This window comes from Trachemys scripta, chromosome 2 (genome assembly GCF_013100865.1).
Source record: "Trachemys scripta elegans isolate TJP31775 chromosome 2, CAS_Tse_1.0, whole genome shotgun sequence".
NCBI classification, from domain to species: Eukaryota; Metazoa; Chordata; order Testudines; family Emydidae; genus Trachemys; species Trachemys scripta.
Genome location: NC_048299.1, coordinates 162857344 through 162884421, shown reverse-complemented (window position 1 = coordinate 162884421; position 27078 = coordinate 162857344). Strand labels below are relative to the sequence as shown.

The 27078-nt window shown below is 43.3% G+C and overlaps 1 protein-coding gene across 1 annotated transcript in view; it reads left to right on the top strand.

Annotated features, from left to right (window-relative positions):
* The window catches only part of VPS4B (vacuolar protein sorting 4 homolog B), a 43755-nt gene extending 18752 nt beyond the window's left edge, over positions 1–25003 (top strand). Inside the window, exons 7-11 of the mRNA XM_034762105.1 lie at positions 1509–1657; positions 1848–1929; positions 4596–4815; positions 14133–14273; positions 23522–25003. Coding sequence (XP_034617996.1) covers positions 1509–1657; positions 1848–1929; positions 4596–4815; positions 14133–14273; positions 23522–23623 — 694 coding nt within the window. The 3' untranslated portion in view covers positions 23624–25003. The remainder of the gene's footprint in view (positions 1–1508; positions 1658–1847; positions 1930–4595; positions 4816–14132; positions 14274–23521) is intronic.
* The last annotated feature ends 2075 nt before the right edge of the window (positions 25004–27078 follow it).

Below are 27078 nucleotides of genomic sequence, written 5' to 3'. Positions count from 1 at the left end.
TCACTCTGGAGCTGTTGGGGATTAAGGGATCAGCAGCTCCTGGGCAGCCTGACTTCACAGCCTGGGGAGCCAGATGCCCCAAGAGTCTTCCAGGCTCAGCGGCAGGGAACCTGGTAGCCCTGAGAGCACTGGCTCGAGCCATGGCTTCCAGGCTCCGTGCTACAGGGCTGAGCCCTAATTAGAGCCAGGGGTCCCCAGGCGGGGGCACAGCCCACATGATGGGGCAGCAGACTCAAACCCAGCAGTCTGCCAGTCAGGTTCTTGTTAGTCATTTGATGAAAGTTTTGTAAAAACCCAAACTTTTCCTGAAACATCTCAGGTTCACAAACCAGCACTTTCCTTGGAAAATTTCTGGCAGGCTGTATTATATATGTCTCATTAAAATAAACCGAAAAAGGACAGGAAACTTAGTTTCTTCCCCACATCAACCTTGACTCTCTCTTCTACAGCTGTGCATGAAAAGAGGGTCTTCACTATATGTGGTCCTTGGTATGGATCCTTTATTATGAGGATCATTTTTCTCCCTCCTGTCTTGTAACAAAACTTGGGCATTTTATTAAAAGTGACCTTCAAAGGAGAAAAATGGTAAATATTGGCCAACTATTTTTGCTTCTTAAAGGTGTACACCCCCAGCCCAGAGCCCTGACCCTGTCCTGCACCTCAACCCCCTACCCCAAACCCTGAGCCCCCTCCTGCACTCCAAACCTTTCATCCCCACCCCCACACTGGAGCTGGACCTGCTGTAGCCACTTCGGGGGGGTGCACTTTAAATATTCCTGTTATTCATATCCGTTAAGTCAGGGTTACTGGTGGCGATGGAAAAGCAGGAAAGATATAAAAACCTCAGGTTGACTTTTATTTGGCAATTAGAAAACACCATTTTTTCACTTGTAAACGGAACAAATTTGAGACACAGACCTGGTATTTGACACCATTTTTAGTCACTTTTCAGAGCTTTACCTAAGACTTCTCCGTTTTAAATTATTGGCATCAACTTTTATATTAATCAGTTTTTTTCCTGAACAAATAAATATGAAAATGTGTAATATCTCAGGCATATCAACCCTTGTGGCTACTTCCTTCACCTAAAGAGAATTATTGTGCTACCAGACACAGAAGTCATTATTCAGTTTTACTCTTTCAAAGTCTCTTGAGTTGGTTAGATTACATTTAATATGTAACAAAACAATAAATTTGTTTCTTCATGTGTTCTGCCCAGCTTGTAAAGGACCAAAAGCAAACATAAACAGATCTTTCACTAGCTAGAACATGTCTGAAGCACTATACTTTATAGTCCTCATTTCCCTCCAGCATTGCCAGATGACTTTGATTAGAGTGAAGCATCATTTACAGAGCTAAAGAACTTTGCCTCTTGAAGATCCTCAACTGCTTACTTAAAATCATGATTATGAACCTTGATTCCTTATCCTGTGGTAAGCTTGATATGATGCAGTACAATAATATCATCTTGCTGTCTTCTCATGGAAGATAACTTAATTTTTTTCTAGATTAGTGAAAAACTTATTCCAGCTTGCCAGAGAAAACAAACCTTCTATTATCTTCATTGATGAGATAGATTCTCTGTGTGGATCAAGAAGTGAGAATGAAAGTGAGGCTGCCAGACGAATTAAAACAGAATTCCTAGTTCAGATGCAAGGTAAGATTAATGGCTTTAAGGAACAGTTAATTAAAGCAATTAATATCAATTTTGGCTTGTTTGATACACAGTTTGGATAAGATTACTGAAGATAATTTGTAGTTTTTTCAAGATGTTTTAAAATGCTTTTATAAATAATAAATAATGTAAATAATGTTTACATTATTAAATATTACCTGTTCTGGTGTAGGGGTTGGTGTAGACAATGAAGGAATCTTGGTTTTGGGAGCTACAAACATACCCTGGGTTCTGGATTCTGCTATCAGGAGAAGGTAACTTATAACAAAACGTGTATTGTCCTATAAAATATGCAACTTCACACCATGAAGCACAGAGTGTTAGCTTTTTTTCAATTCACTAGTGATTAGGTGGTGGCTTAATCTGTGAATGTTCGGAATCCTGCTTTAACTACCTTGTATGGGAGACCTGAATATCTGTACACTGGAAAACTCTCCAATTCCTTTACAGTAGATCCTGAATCTGTGGGCAGGGGGTCCTGTGGTCACCTTAAATAATACCAGTCAGGCCAGTGTTTGGTTGCATGCAATATGTGCTGGTGCCATGTAGGTCTCTGCCCCTTTATCTCCCTCTTCTCAAATACACAGAGATCTGATTTACCTCAGTTGAAAACACCTACTTAGTCTAGACCTGAGGTTTTCTTGAGCAAAGAATGGCAATTAGGCTGAAGTGGATTCAATAGAGAAGCTAATTTTCTGGTCTCTGTAACTTTGGTAAAGAGCTGGTGCATGAACTTGTTGCACCACCTACCCCCTAGCTCAGTGGTTTTCAAACTGCGAGTCACGACCCAGTAGTGGGTCACAGAATGTAAGGCACTGGATCATGGTTGCTCTGGTCAGCACTGCCAACTGGGCTGTTAAAAGTTCCATTGGCGGTGCTGCCTGGCTAAGGCAGGCTAGTCTCTACCTATTCTGACACTGCGCTGCACCCCGGAAGCAGCCAGCAGCAGGTCCAGCTCCTAGGTATGTGGGGGGAGGGGGAGATGATGAGCCATGGGGCTCTGTGCACTGCCCCTGCCCCGAGCACCAGCTCTGCACTCCCATTGGCCGGTTCCTGGCCAATGGGAGCGGGGGGGAGGGGGAAGCGGTACCTGTGAGCGAGAGCCAGGCAGAGCTGCTTGCACACCTCCACCTAGGAGCCGGACCTGCTGCTGGCCGCTTCAGGGGGGGTGCAGTGCAGTGCAGTCCACAATGCCAGGACAGGGAAGAAGCCTGCCTTAGCATCCCCGGTGCGCCGCTAACCGGGAGCCACCTGAGGTAACCTCACGCCCCAATCCCCTGCCCCAGCCCTGAGCCCCCCCAAACCCAGAGCCCCTCCCTGCACTCCAAACCCCTCATCCCCAGACCCACACTAGAGCCTGCACCCCCAGCCCAGAGTCCTGCCTCTCCTGCAACCCAAACCCCTCATCCCCACACCAGAGCTTGCACCCCGCCCTGGGCCCACCCCACACCCTTCACCCCCGCACTCCAACTCTCGATCCCAGCCTTGAGCCCCTCCCACACCCCAAACCCCTCATCCCCAGCTCCGTTGGGTCATGGGCATCAACAGTTTTCTTCAGCTGGGTCGCCAGAAAGAGAGTTTAAAACCACTGCACTAGCTAATATTTTGTGGCAACTTTTCCAGCATTGAAAAATGAGAATACCTTGTGCTTTGCATGCATGCATTTTGGGGAAATAATCCCAGCAGTCTAAGAACAATAGTCACTGTGCTTGTCAGGGAGAACTGCAGTTCTAAAAGCTTCCTAGTAATACCATATCAGGAAGAAGGCTTGATTAAGGTACTAAAATTTGTAGCAGAGTCTCACTGAACATGCCCTGAAGTTACATTTCAGTTGATTAACTTTTTTTAAAATAGCTTTGTAAACTAAAGAGACATTTATGAATAGAGGGGAGTCAAGTTGTTCAGCCATACTTCGGTTAATTGAGCAAAAAAGCTGTTTTAACACTCCATACTTCAAAAATATTGAAGGGATTTTTGTCCCTTGAGTTCCTTCTAGAAACAAAATCTGTCATCTGTGACTAAGGATTTGTCTACATGGAGATTTAGTGTGCAACAAACCAGGGTGTAAATCTACAGCTTACTAACTGGCAGTGTGGACCCTACTACCGTGCATTATGGGCACATCTGCTCTACAGACAAGGGGTGTGATTCTCCTGCTTGTGTACACGTTCTCACCAAGCTGGTGCGAGTATAAACAGCAGGATAGCCATGGTAGCATGGGTAGGAGCAGCAGAGGCACAGCTTAGCTGTGCTGAGGACTCACCCTACAGTTTCTGGTGGGGTACATATGCTGCATGGCTAAGCTATCCACTGCCGCTACCCGTGCTACCATGGCTACGCTGCTGTTTATAATCATGCTAGCTTGATGAGAGCTAGTGCAAATATGCGTACATGAGCAGGGGAATCACATCTGTGCCGTGTAGCTGGAGCCTAAAAGTTACATAATATGCTTTGATGTACTGCTGTTTCAAACATAAAGCACACTATGGAACTTCTACTGCATGGTAGCAGGGTCCGTGTAACCAGTTAGTGTGTGGCAAGCTAGTGCACTATAGATTGACACCCCTACTTGACATGCACTAAGTCTCCATGTTGGCATGCCGCAAACATGGGATAATTTTAAACCCAAGGGAAGATTTCTCAGTCATGAAAATGAAGAAATGAGGTTATAATATTCTGAATGTAATTTTAATTAGTGTTTGCTACTATGGATATTACAGTACTTCTTTTAGCAGACTTATAAAATAAACAGTGCTAATGTTCCACACTCTCACTTCACACGCACAGACATTCTTAGAGCTATAATGCTCAGATTGCTTCCTTATTCTTTCTAGTTCTGGTAGATCATTTGTTGATTTGCATGAACTGCTTTCCATCAAGTACTTGCAAGAGTCAGTGTTTGTGGCTTTTTTAAATTAAGGTTTGAGAAGCGTATTCATATTCCTTTGCCTGAGGACCACGGTAGGACTGCTATGTTTAAGCTTCACCTTGGGAATACCCCAAACAGCCTGACAGAATCAGACTATCAAGAGCTTGGAAAGAGAACTGATGGCTATTCTGGTGCTGACATAAGCATCATTGTCCGCGATGCACTGATGCAGCCTGTTAGGAAAGTGCAATCAGCCACTCACTTTAAGAAAGTAAGTATGTAAAAAAAGTAAGTTGCAGAATTTCCAACTCTTAGTTTCTGGAGTTCAAATCTCCTTTTTATTTTGAGATTTCTGGCAATTGAGCTTTTAACTTGTGGTTGATTAATGTTACTTGTATGTGATTTTTCAATGCTTTTAATCTACGAAAAGAATGTACATGCTAGGACAAAATTCTTTTCTCTTAGCTCTGTTTCAGAGAACTGGTCTGAGCATGGCACAGGGATCCAGGAATCTGTAACTTGTATTCCTGGCTCTGACAAATTTCCTGACTGCTGCTTAAAGGGACACCATCAACTTTGAAATCATCCACTTAAAACCACGTTAAAAGTAGCTAACTTCAGGTGTTAATGTCTTTCCTGAGCTCCATGAGAATTGGCAGAGGCTTTTATATTTGCACTTTCCTATTGTATTTCTCTTCCTTGTTGCTATAAGAAAAACCCATACAGATGGCAATTTTTATACATGAGCGCTGAAAAATCTGCAAAGGAAATAAACAGGAAAAAATAAAGGCTTTTCTCCATCTTTAAACTCTAACAATCTTAGGGGTTAGTTGGGACAATAATGGGTAAAAATATTTTGAGTGACTTTTTTTTAAGTTGATGGCGTCACCTGAGCTCTGAGCAGGGTCTGTATCTCACTATTTGGACAACACCTAACATCTTGTGGATTACTGTCTTAGCACTTAATACGCAGCGGTACAATGAAAGAACTTTTAAAACTGCAATGGGATTCCATGTGCATTGTCTTGCAAGGATTTCTATGTCAAATACACCAGAGGTGAGTGGGAGGGTCCAGTGGCCAATGATGGGGGGTGAGTGTGCAAGGTTGGTGGTGGAACAAAGCTGCAGCATGCAAGGCCGGCTGCTCCCCCTGCTGGTCTGTCAGTGCAGCCCCCACTGCATGCCAGCTCTCTGACAGCAGGGTCTCTCCACCCCCTCATCCCCCCAATCCTGTTTCTGTCCGACACTGGCTGTGCACTGCGGTGGCTGGTGAGTGCAGGCAGGCAATGGCCGATTGCGTCACCTCTGATGACCACCCATTGGCCCTTTACGTGCCCCCCCCCTCTCGCTGTCCTCTCCCTGCTTTGCCTCTTCACCCTCTGCTCCAACCCCGTTGCTCCTCCCTATCCGCCCGCGGCAGGGCGGGTCCCGCTCCCAGTGCTGCGCGGAAACCCCCTGATCGGAGTGCTCAGCTTACCAACAGCCTGGCCGGCAGGCTCCTTCCTTCCCCCACTGCCCCTGGTTGGGCTGGCACCCTGGGAAAGCCCAAGACCTTCCGGCCTAGGGCGCTGGCCAGGAGGAGCCGAGCCCTGCATGTGCCAAAGTCCTGCACAGCGCTGGCACAGGGAAGCCTCTCCCCTCCACCACTCCAGAGTTAGTTGAGGAGCGAAGTGATTTTCAGCCTGTTCACGCCCCGATCCTATAGGCTCCACAGCATCTCCCCCCCACCCCCCGAGCGCAGGGGCTTAGTACCCTCTTTACCTGCTCTAGGTCCTGCCCCCAGGGAGGACAGGGCTGCTTTATCTTCTAGGCATCCTCCCCTGCTGAGCCACTTCTCTGACTGGGTTCACTGAAGCGCCAGCAGTCAGGTTCCACAATGTGTCCTTAGGGCTTAACCCCTTCCTCCCCGCACTGTAGCTGGTGGACAGGAGGTGGCTAGGTTATGTTGGTGGCCCACAGCAGCCTGGAAGTGTTAGCTGCCTTTCGACACTGTGCAGGCAGGAAAGGACAAGCTGCTTCCAGCCACAGGGGAGGGGGGTAGATGAGATGAGCTCTGCAAGGACGCGGGCCAGGTCATCCCTTCCCACTCTCCTTCTCCCCTGCGGCTGGAAGCAGCTCCGCTCCCTTCCCTCCTACACAGTGCAAAAAGGCTGCTGCTGGTCACATTCTGGGGTGAATCCTGGCAGAAATCTGGTGAGGGGGGCATGTGACCTTGCATGTCCCCTCCACATGTTACCTCGGAGAGACACTGCACCAGGTACCAGGAGAGGTAGGTCCGTCCCAGCTAGGCATGGAGAATGGAGAGTGCCGGGCAGGGAGGGTTGGTTCGGACACGCGCTCGCTCTCTTTCTCTCCCCTGTACAGGAATGTGTGTGTCACCTCTCCCTGTGGGGGGTTGGGGGTGTTTGTCACCTCTCCCCATGTGAACCCTAAAGCCTTAAAGATAAGAAGCTAAATAGAAAGAATCCAAGTACACAGGATTTCTTTTTAACAGGGGCTCTGTTAACTTGATGTTAATTTGAATGTTTGTACCGCATAGTTCTGATTGATTGATGTTTGGACTTGCTTGAATATGAGAAATTTTACCAGGTGTCCCATATTCAGCATAGGGAAATATGATCACCCTAGAGGGTAATGTCTTTTGTTCAAATTAGAAAAACTTTTACACTTCTACCCCGATATAACACGGTCCTCGGGAGACAAAAAAATTTCACCGTGTTGTAGGTGAGACCGTGTTTATATCAAACTTGCTTTGGCCACCCCCCACCCACCCCCTGTTCCTTGTTCCCTGACTGCCCCCTCCAGAGACCCCCATCCCTAATCACCCCCATTGCAACTGATCCCTTCCCCCAAGCCTCCTCCCCCGAGCGACACGGTTGGGGCCGGGGCGAGGGAAGCAGAGGGGGTTGCTCCCGGTCCCCCGCTAATCCCCCCCCTGGGCCACACTGGGACTGTGGGACCCTCAAAAGTGCCCTCCCACAGCTCCTGCCCCCCAGATCCTGGGGAGGGGGGGGAAGCCCCTGACCACCCCCGAGAACCTCTGCCCCTTATCCAACCCCTCTGTCCCGGACTGGCCCGGCACCCTTAACACGTTGCTCAGAACAGCGTGTCAGAGCTTTACCATGTTGTATGCGAACCCGCCTTATATCGGGTCGCGTTATATTGCGGTAGAGGTGTATTAGATGGAAATTAATTCACACATGATGAGTTTTCTTAGTAGAGCCTAAATTAAACTGAACTCCTACAATTATTTTTGGTTGACGCTAGGGTTCTCCTCCTATATCAGTAAGTAACAGATTCAAAGTAACAGATTCAGCCTCACAACACCTATGGCAAGGAGAGAGATATTCCTGTTTTTACAGATGAAGAAATTGAAGCACTGCTGTTAAGGCTCTATGTACACTACAAAAATTGTATTGAAGACACAGTTGTCCCTCACCTAATTAGTTAAAATTTGTAAGATGCACTGGCCTCAGACATGATTTTAGACTGATAACGAACGACAATGTAAAATAGCATTGTCAGCACTAGTTACACTACTTAAAAACCTAGTAAGTTAACTTTGGTCATATATATTTTGGATATATGACTGTGGAAATAATGTATAAACTAAACATTTAATTTTGCTGTAACTAGGTAACACAATGGATTGTAAATAGACCCAAAATTATTTTCCCAAGGTCACAAAGGAAGTTTAAGGCAGAGATAGGAATAGAACCCTGGTCTCCACTCCCATTCCTTCTCTAATAAAGACCACACTTCATCCCTGACCTCTTATTTGTTCATACCTAACAGTGACCATTATAGTAGCCTTAAACCCTGAATAGAACCACATTTAGTGCTTTCAGGAATGGTAGCAGCTAAGTGGTCAGTAGTACCAAAGGCTGCTAACAGATCTGATAATGAGCAGGAGAACCTATTTAGATTCCATCACCATGAATAGACTGCTAACCTAAGGGATCAATCGCTTTTTTTCATGTGATACAGCCTGACTGCTGTACTCCAGCTTTAACGGGAAATGCCTTATTTTGATGGTGGATAAACATTGATATTTTTAAAATAAATTACATAAGTGCATTTACCTTTTTAAAATAAAACTATTTTAAATATGAAATTATGATGACGTATGTTAAGAACTAAGCTGTCACTCTAATTTATTTATTTATTTATTTAAATTAAGATTCCAGCAGGTACTGCTTAAAGTAAAACTGATGAAAGTTACTGGTTAAGCACCTGGAATCAGAATGTTAGTTTCAAATGCAAAACAAGTTTTAATAATTGTATCAAGCACATTTAAGGTAGTTTTATTTAACTATTAAAATTTAAATACGGAATTCATTTTTAATTGAAATCCAACTTCTAAATATAGCTTGACACAAAATAAAAATTAATCTAATAAATGAGAAATGCATGTCACCATTTTCTAACCTAATAAAGTACAAAGTTAAGAATCTGAATAAAATATAAGTAAAGCTATATAGTTCCTTCAGAGTGAGTGTGTGTGTGTGTGTGTATATATATAGAGAGAGAGAGAGAGAGAGAGAGAGAGAGAGAGAGTATAGTATATAGTATATCCTGGTTAGCAAAAAAAGAAAATGTTGTGTAAATACTCTATTTAGTTGTAAATCAACTTGTTTTAATGGTCACTAGCCAATGAGAATCAACTTCTCCTTAGGAAAATAAAAAGTACAAATGCAAAATAAGACTTCTAACATTATTTAAATCAAGGTTTCCTGCTTGCTGATTTAAATCATAATTAAAATTGGTGATTTAAATCAGTGATTCAAATTACCGATCTACTCTGCTTTATCCCGGTGTTCTCCATAGCCTTCCCTAAAAAGAGTAGAAATGAGGGAATAACTAGTGATATTGTCAGTGTCAGGAAAGATTTCTTAAGCAGGGACTTATCAAGCATCTATTTTAAGACTGACTGGTATATTGCCTTCCTGAAGGGAAATATTAATAATCTGTCAGCAAGCCTAATGTCTTTCTGCTGGATTTTTACTACTGCTCCTTGTTTGATTGTAACCTCTGGTTTAAAAAAAAAACCTGTGGGGTCCTAATTCACAAAATGCCTTGATCTAGAGAGAAATCCAGTAGACCAACTATCAATTACATTGGCATCTCGAGGAAGCTGCACAAGGGAATACTGAGGATAATTTATTCCAAATCTTGAACAGGTTGAGTCAGTATGAGATTTAAAAAAAAATTCTACAGCCTTGAAGGGAATTAGGTAATAACTGTCTAGAGTATACTATTTACTATTCACAGTTCTTATACTGGTAAAGGAAGCTTAGTTGATGGCTTGGTAGTTTCAGCTTAAATTTCTAGATTTAGAAATTCGATGTCAAGCAGCAATAAAAGCAATCCCACAGTTGTGTTTCTTAGGGTATGTCTATACTTACGCGCTGGTTCGGCGGCAGGCAATCAAACTTCTGGGTTCGATTTATCGTGTCTTGTCTGGACGCGATAAATCAAACCCGGAAGTGCTCGCCGTCGACTCCAGTAATCCTGCTCGGCGAGAGGAGTACACGGAGTCGACGGGGGAGCCTGCCTGCCACTTCTGGACCGCGGTAAGTTCGAACTAAGGTACGTCGACTTCAGCTACGTTACTCACGTAGCTGAAGTTTCGTACCTTAGTTCGAATTGGGGAGTTAGTGTAGACCAGGCCTTAGAAAACAAGTCTCTTATCTGGTGCAGCATAAAATCCCTGTATTATACTTTACATAAAGTCACCTTCCATCTGAGAATCTCCCAAGTGGTTTTTGTCTGGTGGGGATGTCTGAAATTATCTGCTGAACACTTTAAAATATACCTTAACTTGTGTTTAAATGACATCTTGGATAAATTTTCAATCCAATCATATCATAGAAAAAGGCACTAAAACTTGACCCTCTTTAGCATTTTTATCTTGTTAGCATCAAGCTACAAAGAATAAGATTTCTTGAGGTGGTCAGAGATTTACAACTTTGTTCTAACTTGGGTACCAGAGAGCCATCGAATAATACAGTACTGTTGCAGTTTATAGAGCAGCACCAGGACAGATGATCAGGACCTGTAGTCTTGTTTCTATCCAAATGTTTTACCTGTGTTCTGGAGTCCTGCTTCAGGAAAAGCTTAGCCTATCTGCTCTGTTGTGCCTTCTGGGATACAGTTACCTTAATCATGGGTATCAAAAGCTTACCCTTTTTAATTATTCGTATTCTATTAGCTCATTGTGGCCCTGATTCTGATCAAGGCTTATACGTTCTAAGTGCTGTACCAATGCAGAGTAAACCATTCCTTGCTCTGAAAATTGTACAGTCTATTTAGACGTATAGGCAGACGAATATTTTGTTTGGTAAATATGTCAAAAGTATAGACTCATTAGTTACATTCCCCCTAAATCCCTGTACTTTAAAAGCAGTTTGCATGTATTCTGAATTACTGAGGATGTATAATATAACAAACGACAATGTAAAATAGCATTGTCAGCACTAGTTACACTACTAAAAAACCTAGTAAGTTAACATTTGGTCATATATATTTTGGATATATGACTGTGGAAATAATGTATAAACTAGGGCTGTCAAGCGATTTAAAAATTTAATTGTGATCAATCACACTGTTAAACAATAATAATACCATTTATTTAAATATTTTTGGATGTTTTCTACATTTTCAAATATATTGGTTTCAGTTATAACACAATACAAAGTGTACAGTGCTCACTTTGTATTTATTTTTTATTACAAATATTTGCACTGTAAAAAGCAAAAGAAATAGTATTTTTCAATTCACCTAATACAAGTACTGTAGTGCAAACTTTGTCATGAAAGTTGAACTTACAAATGTCAAATTATGTACAAAAAGAAACTGTATTAAAAAATAAAACAATGTAAAACTTTAGAGCTTATAAGTCCACTCAGTCCTATTTCTTGTTCAGCCAATCACTCAAACAAGTTTGTTTACATTTGCAGGAGATAATGCTACCTGCTTCTTGTTCACAATGTCACCTGGAAGTGAGACCAGCTGGTCTCATGGCACTGTTGTAGCTGGCGTTGCAAAATATTTACAGGCCAGATACTCTGAAGATTCATATGTCCCTTCATGCTTCAACCACCATTCTAGAGGACGTGTCTATGCTGATGACTAGTTCAGACGGACGAATGTTCATTCTCATTATCTGAGTCAGATGCCGCCAGCAGAAGGTTGATTTTCTTTTTTTGGTGGTTCGGGTTCAGTAGTTTCCGCAGTGGATTGTTGCTCTTTTAAGACTACTGAAAGCATGCTCCACAGCTTGTCCCTCTCAGATTTTGGAAGGCACTTCAAATTCTTAAACCTTGGGTCGAGTGCTGTAGAAATCTCACATTAGTACCTTCTTTGCATTTTGTCAAATCTGAAGCAAAAGCGTTGTTAAAATGAACATGTGCTGAGTCATCATCCGAGACTCCTATAACATGAAATACATGGCCGAATGCGGGTAAAATAGAGCCGGAGACATACAATTCTCCCCCAAGGAGTTCAGTCACAAATTTAATTAACACGTGTTTGTTTGTTTGTTTTTAACGAGCGTCATCAGCATGGAAGCATGTCCTCTGGAATTGTGGCCAAACCATGAAGAGGTATACAAATGTTTAGCATATCTGGCATGTAAATACCTTGCAATGCTGGCACAAAAGTGCCATACAAATACCTGTTCTCACTTTCTGGTGATATTGGAAATAAGAAGTGGGCAGCATTATCTCCCATAAATGTAAACAAACTTGTTTGAGCAATTAGCTGAACAAGAAGTAGGACTGAGTGGACTTGTAGGCTATAAAAGTTTACATTGTTTTGTTTTTGAGTGCAGTTATGTAACAACAAAAAATTTACATTTGTAAGTTGCACTTTCACGATAAAGAGATTGCACTATAGTACTTGTATGAAGTAAATTGAAATACTGCGTTCTGTTTATCATTTTTACAGTGCACATAGTTGTAATGAAAAATATAAAGTGAGCAGTGTATACTTTGTATTCTGTGTTGTAATTGAAATCAATATATTTGAAAATGTAGAAAAACATCCAAAATAGTTAATAAATATCAATTGGTATTCTATTGTTCAATAGTGCGCTTAAAATTGCGATTAATTTGAGTTAATCATGAGTTAACTGCGAGTAATCGACAGCTGGTTGCCCTGTAAGCTGCATAGCTGCGCAGCAGGCTATTTAGGACCACGCAGATCCCCCAGCCCCTCCAGAGTTGCCCGGGAGAGGAGCCCCTCCCCAGGCCCACTGGAACTGCCGTGGTTGGGGAGAGGTGCCCCAGCCCAGGCCTGCCAGTGCTGCCTTGGCCAGGGAGAGGAGCCCTTACCCTAGCCCAGCCCCGCTGGAGCTGCTGCGGTGAGCAGAGGCACCTCTCCCCCCCAGCCCAGGTGCTGCTGGGGGGGAATGCGCGCGCGCTCTCTCTCTCTCTCTCCCCTCCCCCCCACCCCCGCTGTAGCCCCGGGGCAGGGCAGCCTGCACCCCACCCAGCGCCCTCACCCCCTCGCATCCCAACCCTCTGCTCCAGCCCTGAGTCCCTCATCCCCATACACACACCAGCCTTCTTCCCCAGCCCTGAACCCCCTCACACACTCCGAACCCCTTGGCCCCACCCCGCCACATGAATTTTGTTATGTGCACCTGTATGGTGCACATAACAACAAAATTCATTCCGCACAAGGGTGGGAAAAATTATACTAGGGCTGTCGATCAGTGTTCCCTCTAAAGATTGGTTTTTTTTCTCCCACTAGATGGCCCCACTTTCCATCTCAAGTTCTGTAATGCAGGAGCTGGAAAGTGGCTCCGAAGACTCTGTGGAGCAGTAGCTGAATGTTTACAAGGGACCTGTGGGGATTTCCTATCTGCTATGCACTCTAAGATGACTATCCAAATGTTACGGGAAGGCTGATAGTGCTGGGCGATCTGCCCCTACTATTAGCAGAAAGTGGAAAGGGTGTTAGCTGTAACCCTTGGCACTCTTAGCATTTCCCTAATCCAGTTTATAGGTTCGTATAGTTGCTTCTCAGAAGCGCTTCAAGCAACTTCTTTGGCACTGATAGTTGTCTACAAGAACTTAGACCTTAATCCCCAAAGAAGCGACAGATAAGATTTCTGTGAAGTGACCTGTATGTTCAGCTGTTACTGCCACCACCCTCATGGTCAAAAAAGATCTGGCTTCTGTTTCACAGGACTTCAGCAAGAAAGTGGAGCCTACTAGTGGGAGGGAAGTCAGACTAAAAAGAGTGCCCTCTTTTTAAATAAGGCCAAAATTTATTTTAATTGTCAAGAATCTCATATGGGTCAACTGTAGTTAGTAAATATTAACACTTTTTGAAGACATAAGATCTAACAGGTGGTTTACCAATAGAGAACCTTTTGGGAGGTGAGAATAAAATAACTTCCCCCTCTCCCACTCCTTGCATAGTAAATAGTGAAAAGTTCTCTCAACATTAATTACTTTCTGCAGCAAATAATGTATTGATTGGCATTTGGGGTTTTTTTATCTTCTGTCTGTGGTCTATAAGGTTTTTTTTTTTTTTCTAGAATGCTTCACTTGTATGATTTTTTTTTTTTATTATTTCAAGGTAAGAGCACCATCGCTGACTGACCCAAATATTTTGGTAGAAGACATGCTTACTCCGTGCTCCCCAGGTGATCCTAATGCCATTGAAATGACCTGGATGGATGTCCCAGGGGATAAGCTGTTGGAGCCTGTTGTTTCCATGGTCAGAATTTTGTTTTTATTACGAAATGTGTTGCTTCATGCTTCATAGAACTTTATCATAATCTTAAAGCAAAGTTTTCCACACGTGGGTGCTTGAAGTTAGGTGCCTAAATTAGTGGCCTGGTTTCAGAAGGGCTGAGCACACCCATCAGCACTCAGTTAATCCCAGCATGCTATTTTAGTCATGAGTCTGGTACAGTTTGTTCAACAATTGTAAGCCCTTTTTGCTATACAGAGCCAACTCTCCCCACCCTGACTTACAGCTTCCCTGTATACATCCTGCCCATCAGCTGACATGCAGCTAGAACCTTTCTCTTATCAGCTGTTAATTGTGTGGTAGCCTACCAGGTGGCTCCTCCACTGTGCATCCCTGCTTTTCTGTGGTCCCTACCACCCAAACACCCCTCAGTTTCCTCCCCTCTGTTATCACTGATTTTTTCCATCACTGTCATCCCTGAATCTCAGGATTGTATTGCTGTATTGAGAGAATATGGTCAATTGTTATACTGCAGGCTGGTGTTTACAGTTTGAAAATAATGCTGAAAACTCCTATTACCAAATACAATTTTGTGACAAGTGATTATATATGTATATAATGGTAGTTTCAGTGGATTTTGCATAAAGATGTGTGAGGGTCCCCTCTCCTCTTCTCCCCTGCCCCCCAATACTAGTCTCTTTAAAATAATTAATTTTTTAGTCTGGAGCATAGAATACATTTATCATGTGTAGAGAAACAATTCTCTCCTGTTTCTAAAACAGATCATAATCTTTGCCTCACTCGATTTCAGTTCAATCAATATAGCAAAATCTGTTACAGGACACTTATTGCTGCCATATTTTTCCAAGAATTGCAAGACCAGATCTATACAAAATAGAGGATATAGGTATATTTGGCTGGAGGGAGAGTTGGGAAGAGATTTTAGCTGCCACTGTCCATGTTGTACCTATTCAAGTAGTGAAAGAGAGATTTTATCAGATCATCAATACTCATGAAATTTAAAAGCACTAACTGGGGTATCTTAGCTAAAACTTTTACTCAGAGTAAAAGTAATCTGCATTGGGGGCTTTTAATTTGTAGTAGGTTTATCTCAGAGTAAATAGGATTTAGCCCCAAGGCACTAGTTGCCTACTGGGCAGGACGCCACCTCAAGTTCTTATGATTACCCATTCATCTCAAAAATAGAAAATAAATAAATAAATAAAGCATTTATAAGCTGTCAGTTGAATGACAGACACCTTTGAGATGGCATCTCTGGCATGACTAGGGAGTTCTGAAAGCAGTAGCCAGTCGTAGCATGAGTCTATTTGCTGCACTTACAGAGAACTTTATATGGTTCTGGGTGTGTGTTTGACCCTGCTCTCTTAGTTTGTTTTTAAATATTCTATACTATTTTTCACCATGGATGTCTGACTTCTTGCATTTTACTGTCTGTATCAGAACTTCTATGTGAAACTGACCAGTCTAATTTTGCCATCCATTCTGATACAATTCTTTAGTGTTGAAAGCCTCTATAGTTGGAATTAACTTTTTTTAGAAACTAGCTCTTTACTTAGGTTTCAGTGTTTCTCCATCTCCTTTCCAAAAACAAACAAAAACTAAAAATTAACACTAGCCATATTGTATCTGTGCCCCTTCAGGGTATTTGCATAAGTTAGTCATACACAGATGTGTGTGTGCACACCCAATTTTGCAAGTCTAGCCCTGCATCTCTATCTGATAGTCTAACAGGATTTTTGTCTACCTTTTGGGTACTATGTAGAGCTGGTGTGACACTTTGGAGACTACCCAGACCTGTAAAGGGTTCTGTCACGCCTGCCTTAGTACTTGGGGGGACCTCTGTACTGTGCAGCTATGATTCAGATCCCTGATACCAGTAGTCAGCCCACAAGCTAGTGAGAGTCACCCTGGCTCTCACTAGCCTACTTACTCTTTTGCAAAGTGACACCAACAACCCTTCTAGTCCTGCATCTCCCCAAATATGTCCTCCCAGGCACTTAAACTTTTCCCCTGTGGTTCATTGCCCCCAAAGGTGTGAAACCAGCTCCGCAGCTCTCAGGTCACCATGGCGCGCATATGCCACACAATTTGCCCAACAGAGACCTGTTTGAGACAAAAATGGACACAAAGTTGTATTTAATAGAAAATCCACAGATCAAAGATAAAATAGTAAGGGAAAGCAAACATCTGACTCTCACAGAAAATAAACATGACGACATAACCTCAGCCTTTACACTTCTATGTCAGATAAAGTCCCTTTTCTAATACAAGTTACCTATTGTCTTAATACAGTTCCCCAGCATACCCCCTAACTATAGGAGGGATCCAGCATTCACAAACAGCCTCCTGCCTTGAGACTGTCCCCTTCTGGATTCAGCTCCGTTCCAAGTCCCTTTTTAAAAGGGTTTTCCTTTTCTCTCTGTTTTTTTCTCTCAGTCCGTGATGATTCATGGTTAATCACAGTTGTGAAATTTCTTCCTGATTTGATGTTGGGGAGCCTCTGTGTTTTTTTTTCCAACTTCGAGTTATTTCAGAGACTTTCCATTAACTGTAATGGTCCACTGTTGTCCTTTCCTGGGATGGACAACGGATAGTTACTTGAAGCCTGAAGCCGGGTTCGTGTAAACAACTGTTTTGGGAGGTGCCCCTCCATGCCTGAGTGCTCACCACCCTACTGTAAAGTGTGGCTGAAGTTGCAGCACAGTGTTCTATATATACAAATACATGAAAATGTGTATGTATCTCCTAATGATTTAGTTTAGAACATTACAAGATTTCATAAGACCTTGATATATTTTTATAGTACTGTAACATTTGTATGCAATCAGTTGATTTAACTACTTATTTTGAGGGTTCAAACCTTTTGTTCTTCTTTGAGAGATGTCCCTGTGGGTGCTCCACTTCAGGTGTTGGTGCGTCCCTGCGCCTTCGCTCAGAGATTTTTACAGCAGTACTTGTACCAGTCACGCACGCGCAGAGCCTGCCCCCGCCCTGCTCTGAGTGTTCCTAAATAGTATGCCTGCGCGATCGGTCTCCTCAGTTCCTTCTCTACCGTCCCCGGCCTGAGATGGAGCTCAGCAGACTCATTAGAGAATTTCTTCTCTCCCTTGTTCAACTTTTTTCCTTCTTAGTTTAGCTTACCAGTATTAGTTAGGTATCCTTTTCCCGTCTTTTCTCTTAAAAAAACAAAACAAAAAAAACCTTTTTGTTCCTGTCACTGCAGCTGCTTCCGACATGCCTGGCTCTCCAGGTTTTAAACGCTGCTCTAACTGTAATGATGCCATCTCTCTTTCAGATGGCCACTCTAAATGTATTAAATGTTTGGGGAAGTCCCACATCCCCGAAAAATGTGCCCAGTGCAGCAAGTTGAAATCCAGGCACGCAAAGACAGGGACCTGCGGTTAAAACTACTCCTGCTGCAAAAATCCCTCAGACCCGGGCTCTGACTCTGCTGTACACCACAGCAAAGAGACAAAAGAAAACTTCAAAAAAAAACCATCAGTCTCTCTCACCCACAAAGGGTATTGGCAGGGATAAGCCTTCTCCGGGTACTGCTTTCCTCCCCACGCTCCCCCGGCTGAGTACCTTTGATGCACTGGGCTCCTCCGGCTGCGGTGGTTACGGTCGTACTAATCTCCGGTGCCGAGGCTTCAGGTTTTCAGTTGCTTGCCTCTCACACGCACCGTTTGGCACCGCAATGGAAGCAGTGCCAACGCACATTAGCCTGCCTCACCCCCCCTCACAGGCTCCTCTCACTCTCCCGGCACCGTCAGCCTTTGAGCTAGCCGGCAGTGACAGAACACTTAGGGCACCGGTGCAGAGGAATCCCTCCTCACAACAAATTCCTCTCGCACACCCCTCCACTCGCAGAGGCGCTGCAGCACCACAATTCACACACTCAAGGGACCTGCTGGTGTCACCTATCCTGCAGTCACCCCTGCTTAACACCTGTTTCTCTCTGGACACTTGGACAAGGTCCTCACAGCTTTCCTCCAGTGATGAGGAATCTGGGCTGCAGGGAGAATTTTCACCTTATCAGATCTCCCGTCCACAGACCCCAATCAAGAGAGGTCATAGAAAAGCTGCCTCATCCTACTCTGAGGGTCCTGCCCCATGGGGCGTGAACCCCTGGAGGCACTACCCATGTCCTTCCCACCACAGTGGCAGTATTGGGCTCCATGGGCTCCTTATACTCGCCACCACACTCATTATACCACTGTAGTTAGGCATGAGACCGGCTTGGTACCACCAGCTGACGACCCTGCCACTGACTCCAGATACCAGGCAGCCCTGTCACAACTGCAAGAGCAAGCACAGTCTGTCTCTAACCTGGTAGAACCAGTTGTTCCGCCTGATGAAGCATTGATTCCTCCCCCCCCCCCCGATGTCTTCGGACGACTTCTCAAAATTTCAAGACCTGTTTAAAAGAATTGCCAATGAGCTATGAATTAACCTGGAGGAAGTCCCTGCACAGCAGCATGAACTAACTGACATCCTGCAGCTCTTTTCTTCTTCTAGAATTGCATTACGCATCTCTTTTAGATCCTGCCAAGACAATTTGGCAAACCCCGGCTGCAAGCCTGCCTACCTGTAAGAGAGCAGACCGAAAGTACTTTTTTCCTTCCAAGGGCTCGGAATTCCTGTTTACTCACTGTCAAAGTTAGACTCAGGACTCATAGTTTGTCAGACCACTCTGTTTNTACATACAGCATTCTTTAATTCATTCTATTTCTTTAATATAATTCATTTCACTTTCACATCACCCAGCGCCAAACTCGCTGGTAGTAGATGCAGTTAACCAAAAGAACAAACACCATTTCCCCGCTTCACCCCTTCTGACAAACACAGTAAGCGAGTAGATCTGCTCGGACGTAAGGTATACGCTTCTTCCACTTTGCAGTTTCACGTTGCTAATTATACAGCTGTACTAGCAAAGTACGACCACAAAAATTACAATAAATTCATGGACTTTATTCAGCACATTCCAGAAGAAAAGAAACAATTTACAGCCATAGTTTCCGAGGGACAAATCATCTCCCGCACTGCTCTCCAAGCTGCCCTTGATGTGGCCAATACTGCGGCACAGTCCACAGCCACAGCAGTCAAGATGCGCCGAGGGGCATGGCTCTCGTCCTCTCCCTTTCCCCAGGAGGTCCAGCGTACCATTGAGGATCTCCCCTTTGACAGTGACAAACTGTTCGCCTCCACCACAAATCACGTACTCCACTCCATGAAGGACTCCAGGGCAACTCTCCGGTCTCTAGGAATTCAAACCCCTACGACTAGAAGCCAATAATATAGATATCAGCCTTATCAGCGACCATGCTATCTCACATACACCCAGCAATTCCATAGATCTCATGAGCAACAGCAACACCAGAGACCCAGATACCAACGCCGCCGTCCCAACGCCTCAGCAGCATCTCAACTCCCTCCAACTAATTAAGCGAATTTGAAGCCTTGGTTGAGGGTATAGAAAACAATATTTCCACTTCAGTGCTTACATCGCCTGTCCCTATTTTTGGTCATTGCCTACGCCAATTCTCCCGTCAATGGTGAAATATTACCACTGACAAGTGGGCTTTAGAGGTCGTCACAATTGGCTATTCCATCCCTTTCCTCTTCCTGCCTCCCTCCCACCCACCCTCCCTGTCCCTGTTCAGGGACTCTTCTCAAGAGCAACATCTCCTTCAACTGGGGGCAGTGGAAATCGTGCCCGAACAACACAGAGGGAAAGTTTTCTACTCCCATTACTTCTTAACAGAAAAGAAAACCAGGGGATGGCGACCGATCCTCAACCTCAGGTGGCTAAACAAATTTATCAAAAAGCAAAAGTTCAAAATGGTTACCCTCACCACCATAATCCCAGCACTGGAGTAGGGTGATTGGTTTTCAGCCTCGACCTACAGGCCGCCTATTTTCATGTGACTATTCCCACAGACGTTTTCTTCGTTTTACTCTTGGTTTGACACATTTTCAATACAGAGTGTTGCCCTTCGGCCTATCTACCGCCCCCCGAGTTTTCTCCAAACTCCTAGCCATGGTTACTGCCCACCACAGGAAACAGGGTTATAATATTTCCTTACCTCGACGATTGTCTCCTCAAAGCCTCAACACTTGATGAAGCTCTTCGATCCACGCAGCTTACAGTCGCTGGCTTCCTTTCCCTTGGCCTACAAATAAAAACAAATCCACCTTCTCTCCTACCCAACAACTGGAGTTCATAAGAGCGCATCTCGATTCCAGAACTGGAATAGTGACTCTCCTGCTTGATCATTTCAACACCATAAAACTCCTGGTTACAAAACTTCGCAACAGTCCCCATATCACTGCACAAGACTGCCTGAAACTATTATGCCACATGGCCTCATGTACTTTCATGGTCAAAAATGCACACCTATACATGAGGTGCCTTCCAAGCTTGGTTGGCCACGGTTTACAGACTGAACGTACATGCTCTAAACAAGCCTCTGTCCATATCCTTCAGAGTCAAAGACTCCCTCCAATGGTGGACAGTTCCCTCCAACCTCTGCTCAGGAGTCCCTTTTCTCCAGGACTCCCTATCACTCATAATGACTACTGATGTATCCCTCATGGGATGGGGAGCACACATGTCCCACCATACAGCCCAGGGGCTATAGTCTTCCACCGAAGCCTCCCTACACATAAACGTCCTAGAACTGCGAGCCATATGCAATGTCTGCTGTCGCTTCTTCCCATTCATTCAGAACTAACATGTTCAGATAATGACAGACAACATCGCATGCATGTTCTGTGTCAACAGGCAGAGAGGGGCTCAATCTCACTCACTTTGCACAGAAGCCATGAAGCTCTGGCGTGCCTCACGAACAACATCTGGATATCAGCTGCCTATCTTCCCGGGGCCCTGAATACCACCGCGGACAAACTAAGCAGATATTTTCCCTGGAATCACGAATGGGAGATAAACGACACGATCATACACAATATATTCCGCGTTTGGGGCTATCCAACCCTGGGCCTCTTCGCAACTGTGAAGACCAAGAAATGTCCTGAATTTTGCTCCAGAGCGGGATTGGGCAACCATTCCCTAGGAGATGCATTCCTGATCTCATGGGCTCAACACTTAATGTGTGCTTCCCCCCAGTACCAGTTCTCCACAGAGTTCTGACAAAGATATGGACAGATCGTGCCACGGTAATTCTCATTGCCCCGTTGTGGCCCAGACAACTGTGGTTTCCATTCCTCACCAGAATGTCAGTTCGCCCACCGATTTCATTGCCCCTCACTCTGAACCTCGTATCGCAGCAACATGGCTGATTTCTTCACCCCAGCCTCTGTCCATGCTTTATCTCAAAGCTTGGTTCCTACATGGTTCTCCCAAAACCATCTAGCATGCTTTGAGCAGGTTCAGAGGGTGCTCCTACATAGCAGAACACAATCTACTCGCACCACATATCTCCAAAAGTGGAAGCGATTTACACAATGGTGCTCAACTAAACAACTTTCTCCTACTTCTGCACCTCTTCCGCCCATACTTGACTACTTATTAGATCTTAAGCAATCTGGCCTTTCTTTCAGCTCCATCAAAGTCCACTTAGCTGCTATTACAACTTTTCATGAAAAGATCGACGATACCTCAGTTTTTGCTCATCCAATCACCAAACGTTTTCTCAAAGGGCTCCAATCCCTATACCCGGACATTAAACCTCCTACCCCTCTGTGGGACCTTCACTTAGTATTAGCCTGCTTAACTCAACAACCATTTGAGACTCTAGTCACTTGCTCCCTCTTACACCTCTCTATGAAAACAGCATTCTTAGTGGCAATCACCTCCGCCAGACGGGCAGGAGAAATAGCGGCTCTCATGGCAGACCCACCTTATACACTTTTTTAAGGACAAGGTTACCCTCCGACTACACCCCAAATTTCTTCCAAAGGTGCATTCATCATTCCACATCAATGAGCCGTAACACCTACCAACCTTCTTTCCTAAACCACATGCAAACTCTTTTGAATCCACAATGCATACGTTAGATGTACGCAGGGCTTTGTCCTTCTATTTGGATAGAACCAAGCCCTTCAAGAACTCTTCTAGACTCTGTCTCCATTGCGGAGCGCTCCAAAGGGACACCTATTTCTACCCAGAGACTTTCAAACTGGATTTCTGAGTGTATCCGACTGTGCTATCAGTTACTGCACAGGATGAGTAACCTCCTCTTCTCCCCTTGGCCTTTCTGGACCCAGATTGTTACAGCTGGTATTGCTGGACATATTTAAGGAACCCAAGTTCTTCACTGGCAGCAATCCAATGTTTCTGTCTTTCAGTGTTAGAAATCAGCTCTTGTTAATCAGATCAGGCGTTGATTCCTTTTAAAGAGTAGTATCTGTTGTCAGTTCATTTGTGATCATTGTCTAAAAAATAGCTCTGTTCATGTTTCATGTGTTTGGCAGGTTTTTTGTTTTTTTTTAATAGTATGGTTTTGTAATGTACCTACTCCAGTCATTCAGTACTACGTAGGATTGAAACTACAATTTTTTGTCCTGAATATTAGTTGTTAGTTTTTATTTCTAGGGTTCTGGCTTCATAGATATAGGCTGCTAAAAACGGGCAAAAGTTTAGGAAAGCTAGTGAGTTATAGTGGTGGTTGGCTGAATTGAAATGACACGGATATTAGCCTTTTGAGACTTGTAAAAACTATTTTTGGTAATTGGAGAGGGTTTGCCTGTCAGTCATGAATAGCTAAACTTTGCTAAATATCAGTTATAAAATATTAGCTTTATATACCAACTCAACTTTTATTGTATTGTACCATGGCATGTATTTGAGAACATCTGCTTTTTTCCCCCCCTTATATTAAATTACTGTAGTTTAAACTTATGATAGTGAGCAACAGTGTCGCTCTTATTCTTCACTTCCACTAAGCAATGACGAACCAAATTGTGTTCTGGTTACTGGAGCAGGTTAAACCTAAAAATTTTAATCGCCAAGGTTTCACTGTTAGAAATGTCACTGATATACCTCTCTCTATATTCATTGACCACATATATTTTATATTATGGAAAGTATGCACGTAAATGTTTTGGTCATTTATACTTTATAAATGTAACTTGTTACTTCCATGTTTCATGGCTGATCCAGTTGATGATTTTTTTCCAGTGTGCATATTGGCAGCAAGATTATTGGATGTGATACTGTTGCTAATGTTGTTTATGAAAATACTTCTGATGTTCTTAATATATTCATCTGTACTATTTTTTTTCTCTGACAGGCTGATATGCTAAGGTCACTAGCTAGCACAAAACCAACAGTAAATGAACAGGATCTGGAAAAATTAACGAAGTTTACAAAAGACTTTGGTCAGGAAGGCTAAACCAAAGACAGTCATGGAACACTCCATCTTGTTTTCTCTTTCATAGGTATTTTTGCCTCCTTATTGATGGCATTTCAAATAATTGCCAATGGAAAAAAAATCACTTCCTTCTTACTTTGCACATGGAATAGAAGATATCTTTGCAAAGACCCTTTGAGCTTTTGTATTGTATTGTTTTCCTCAAATGTCTATTAAATGTCTTCTACTGAGAGGTAATACTAAGAGTATAATTTTAGGATCATATGGCAAAGCAAAAGTGATGTGGTAAATTTGTATTTAAATATTAGAAATCTCTTAAAAGATTAGTTAAGTTTTACTAAATGTTAAATTTTAGGCTATATCTAGTAGGCCTGGCTATAAATTATTTATGAAGTCCCATTGAGCCCAACAATAAATGACCTTTTTGGGGGTGGGAGAGGACGTGTGTATCTGTCAAGTGTTCTGAATGTCAGTCAGTTAGCCTGCACATTAATTGCTTTCTTTTCAGTTAGATAAATACATAAAAATTTGCTAATAAATCAGATTTTGTAGATGTATATGTCCTGTAAAATAGGTAAGCAAAGAACACTGTGATGGAGGCTAATATTTTGAACTTATGTAATGGCCAGTACTTATGAGAAATATGGATATTGAACTGGTACTTGGCTCTTTTTCTGGTATGCTGTGTTTAATTATTGCCTTAAACAGCAAACTTTTGTTTTTTAATTCTGTTAGCTGATAGACATCTGTCACTGTGCAATCTAGCAAAGACTCACTAAATTTAAGAATCTTGGAAGAAAGTTCTTCACTGATTGGTTTGGGTTTTTTTGTTTGTTTGTTTTTTTTAATCCAGATTTACTTTCAGCAGGAATTTTGACCAAACATATAGAATGTTTTAGAGTACTTGCATAAGATTACAGAATTGAAGGCCTGCAAGGTATAACCAGTCTTTGAATATTGTGAGTGAGGTACTTCTGGAACTAACTTGTGATCTTATTTTCAGAACCTGGGAAATTTAGGGAGGAAATAGTAAAAGGCTACAACTTTGAGATGATGGGCTAAATTGTCCTAAGTACCTCCTTTAGTACAGTGCATAGCATGTATCAATTTAATGCTTAAAGATTTTGAAAATACCTCTCTAAACAAAATACAATAGTAGTATCATGTTACTTCCTGTGATTTTTTTCTAAAGGAGTATGGGTTCTAAGATGTGCCTGAATGTAACTTACAACACTATAGTGTCAGCATTGAGTTTGTGCCTTGTAAGTTTGCACTGTACAGTAGATATGAAAGATCATTGAGGTATTTAGAATACAGTACATTCCATTATTACTGTAAAATTCTATCCCTGCATATGCTTTGTTTAAACTAACTTGCATTAAAAAAGAAATTTGCACATTTCGTAGATATATTATATGGTCACCTTTTGATGGGTTTGGTTTTCTTTTATGTACATATTTTGTGTACTGTATAAATCATAGCACTGGTGAAATTTGCTGTACTTAAATGAAGTAAAATGTCATAGTACAACAACTATACTCAGTTTATTCCTTCAGTATTTTCAAGGGAGTCCTGGACAAACTTTCTACTGAAGTTCATGGGTACAGTTTGCACTATTACACAGAAGCAATCTTCAGATATTTCTTATAATCCACATAGTACTGAAACTTCATTTCCTTTCCAGTAATCTTTCACTGTATAGTATACACCCAAATTCCTTTTTACATCATTCACGTAAATGCAATAGTTGTGCCTTTGTCTCACATTGCAGTCTCTGTGAATAATTCCAAATATTTACAAACCTGACAAAATTCAAACTAGAGACTTTAGTGCAATCTTATGATTCTCAGAGATGTATCTTGGAAGTACAGAGACCTGTGTTAAGCATACTGTGGGTTACCATCAATTCACCTTTCTGTAATCTCTTCATTAATTGTGTTCTGCTGGACATATTTCAAATGTGAATCAATAACTTCATTTAGTTGTGGGAAGTGTTCTGTGTCCAATACTTTTGCTATAGTGTTATCAAATTGCATTTCTTATTTATAATGAGGTCCACAGATCCATGACGTTGGGTAGCGTGCTCTATGTAGCCTTGGAGGCAGACCAAACTTGTCAGTCAGAGGCAGGGAAAGTGTGGCTCCATCTCTGAGAAATTGCCAAATTTCATCCGTTTCTCCAGCTGCAGGAAGACAGACCAGTCCCCCCCATACCCACTTCAAAGCAAATTTTAAAGAAAAAGAAGGGAGAAAATGGCTTAATTGGCAGGTCTGTTGTAAGAAAAATCCCCTGTGCCTGGCACAGACGACAGCAACCCTCCTGGGACCAGCAAGCAATTGATCCCTCCTTTCCCTCTCCCCTGCCCATTGTGAGGGGGGAGGGTAGGTTGAAGCACAGTAGCAAAGGGTCAGGGAAACTTCCTGCCCAGCCCCTGTAGCTCTTGCCCATAGCCATGTCTGTTGACCACAGATCTGTTGCCGCATGGCTTCATGGGCTGGGAGTTACTACTGGGGATCTAGAAAAAGAGCAAAGAGAGCAGGCCACCCTCTTCCTCCATTGCATAGCAGGTCCCTTGCCCAGCCCTGCAGTGGCTCAGCTTGGTGTCCCTGAGGTGGCGTCAGCCTCGCTCCAGGCCACGTCCAGGGATCTCCTTTACACAAAGCATGGGACCTTGCCCTGAGAAAAAGGGGGTTTATGCTGGAAAGAGTGCTGCTGGAAAGAGAAACCACAAGGGCCCTATCCCCCTTCCTCCAGGGAACCATCTGTCTGAAATGTTTCTCCTGAGGAGGAGGAACCAAGATGAGGCATAAAAAAGGTTTCACAGATGTTCAGACCCCACTAGTCACCCCAACATAGCACCATTCATCTTCTGAAGAGTCTGATTCAGGAGACTCCTCTTACCTTCATAGAATGTAACAGGGCAGATAATCCCCAATGTACCCTGTAATAGTGGGGTTGGGACATTGTGCCACACCTAAAGATTGGGAAAGCAGTGGGCTGTTGTCCTCAGTTGCTGCAGCAGGTTGCCATGTGGTAATGGGCTGTCATTCCCAGCTCTCGCTGTGGGTCACTTGGCCCTAATGTCCTGGTTATTGCTCTTAGCTTCTGTTGCAGGTTGCCATGCTTCATTACTACATCCTTCCCACAGCAGATAGCTATGGAGAAATAAGGCGGACATCAGTCCAGACGTGGAAGAACTGGCAGGCACTGATGGACCTCTTAGCCTGCCACTTCTTTCTTCTATCCCATTCTATGAGACCAGAAGGTTCCTTAGTGTGCACCAATCAAAATTCATCCAGGTGGCTCCACTGAAGATAAACAGGCCTTTTTCCCTACTGGTCAAGGACTTATTTCTAACTGAGAAATATTTTTTTTTTTACCTGAAAGAGTGGCCTCCTCTCTATAAAGGCCTTTCAGAGGTAGTCAACTCCAGGTAGGCATAAGCGCAGCCCCCTCCTTTGGGCATGAAAACTGTT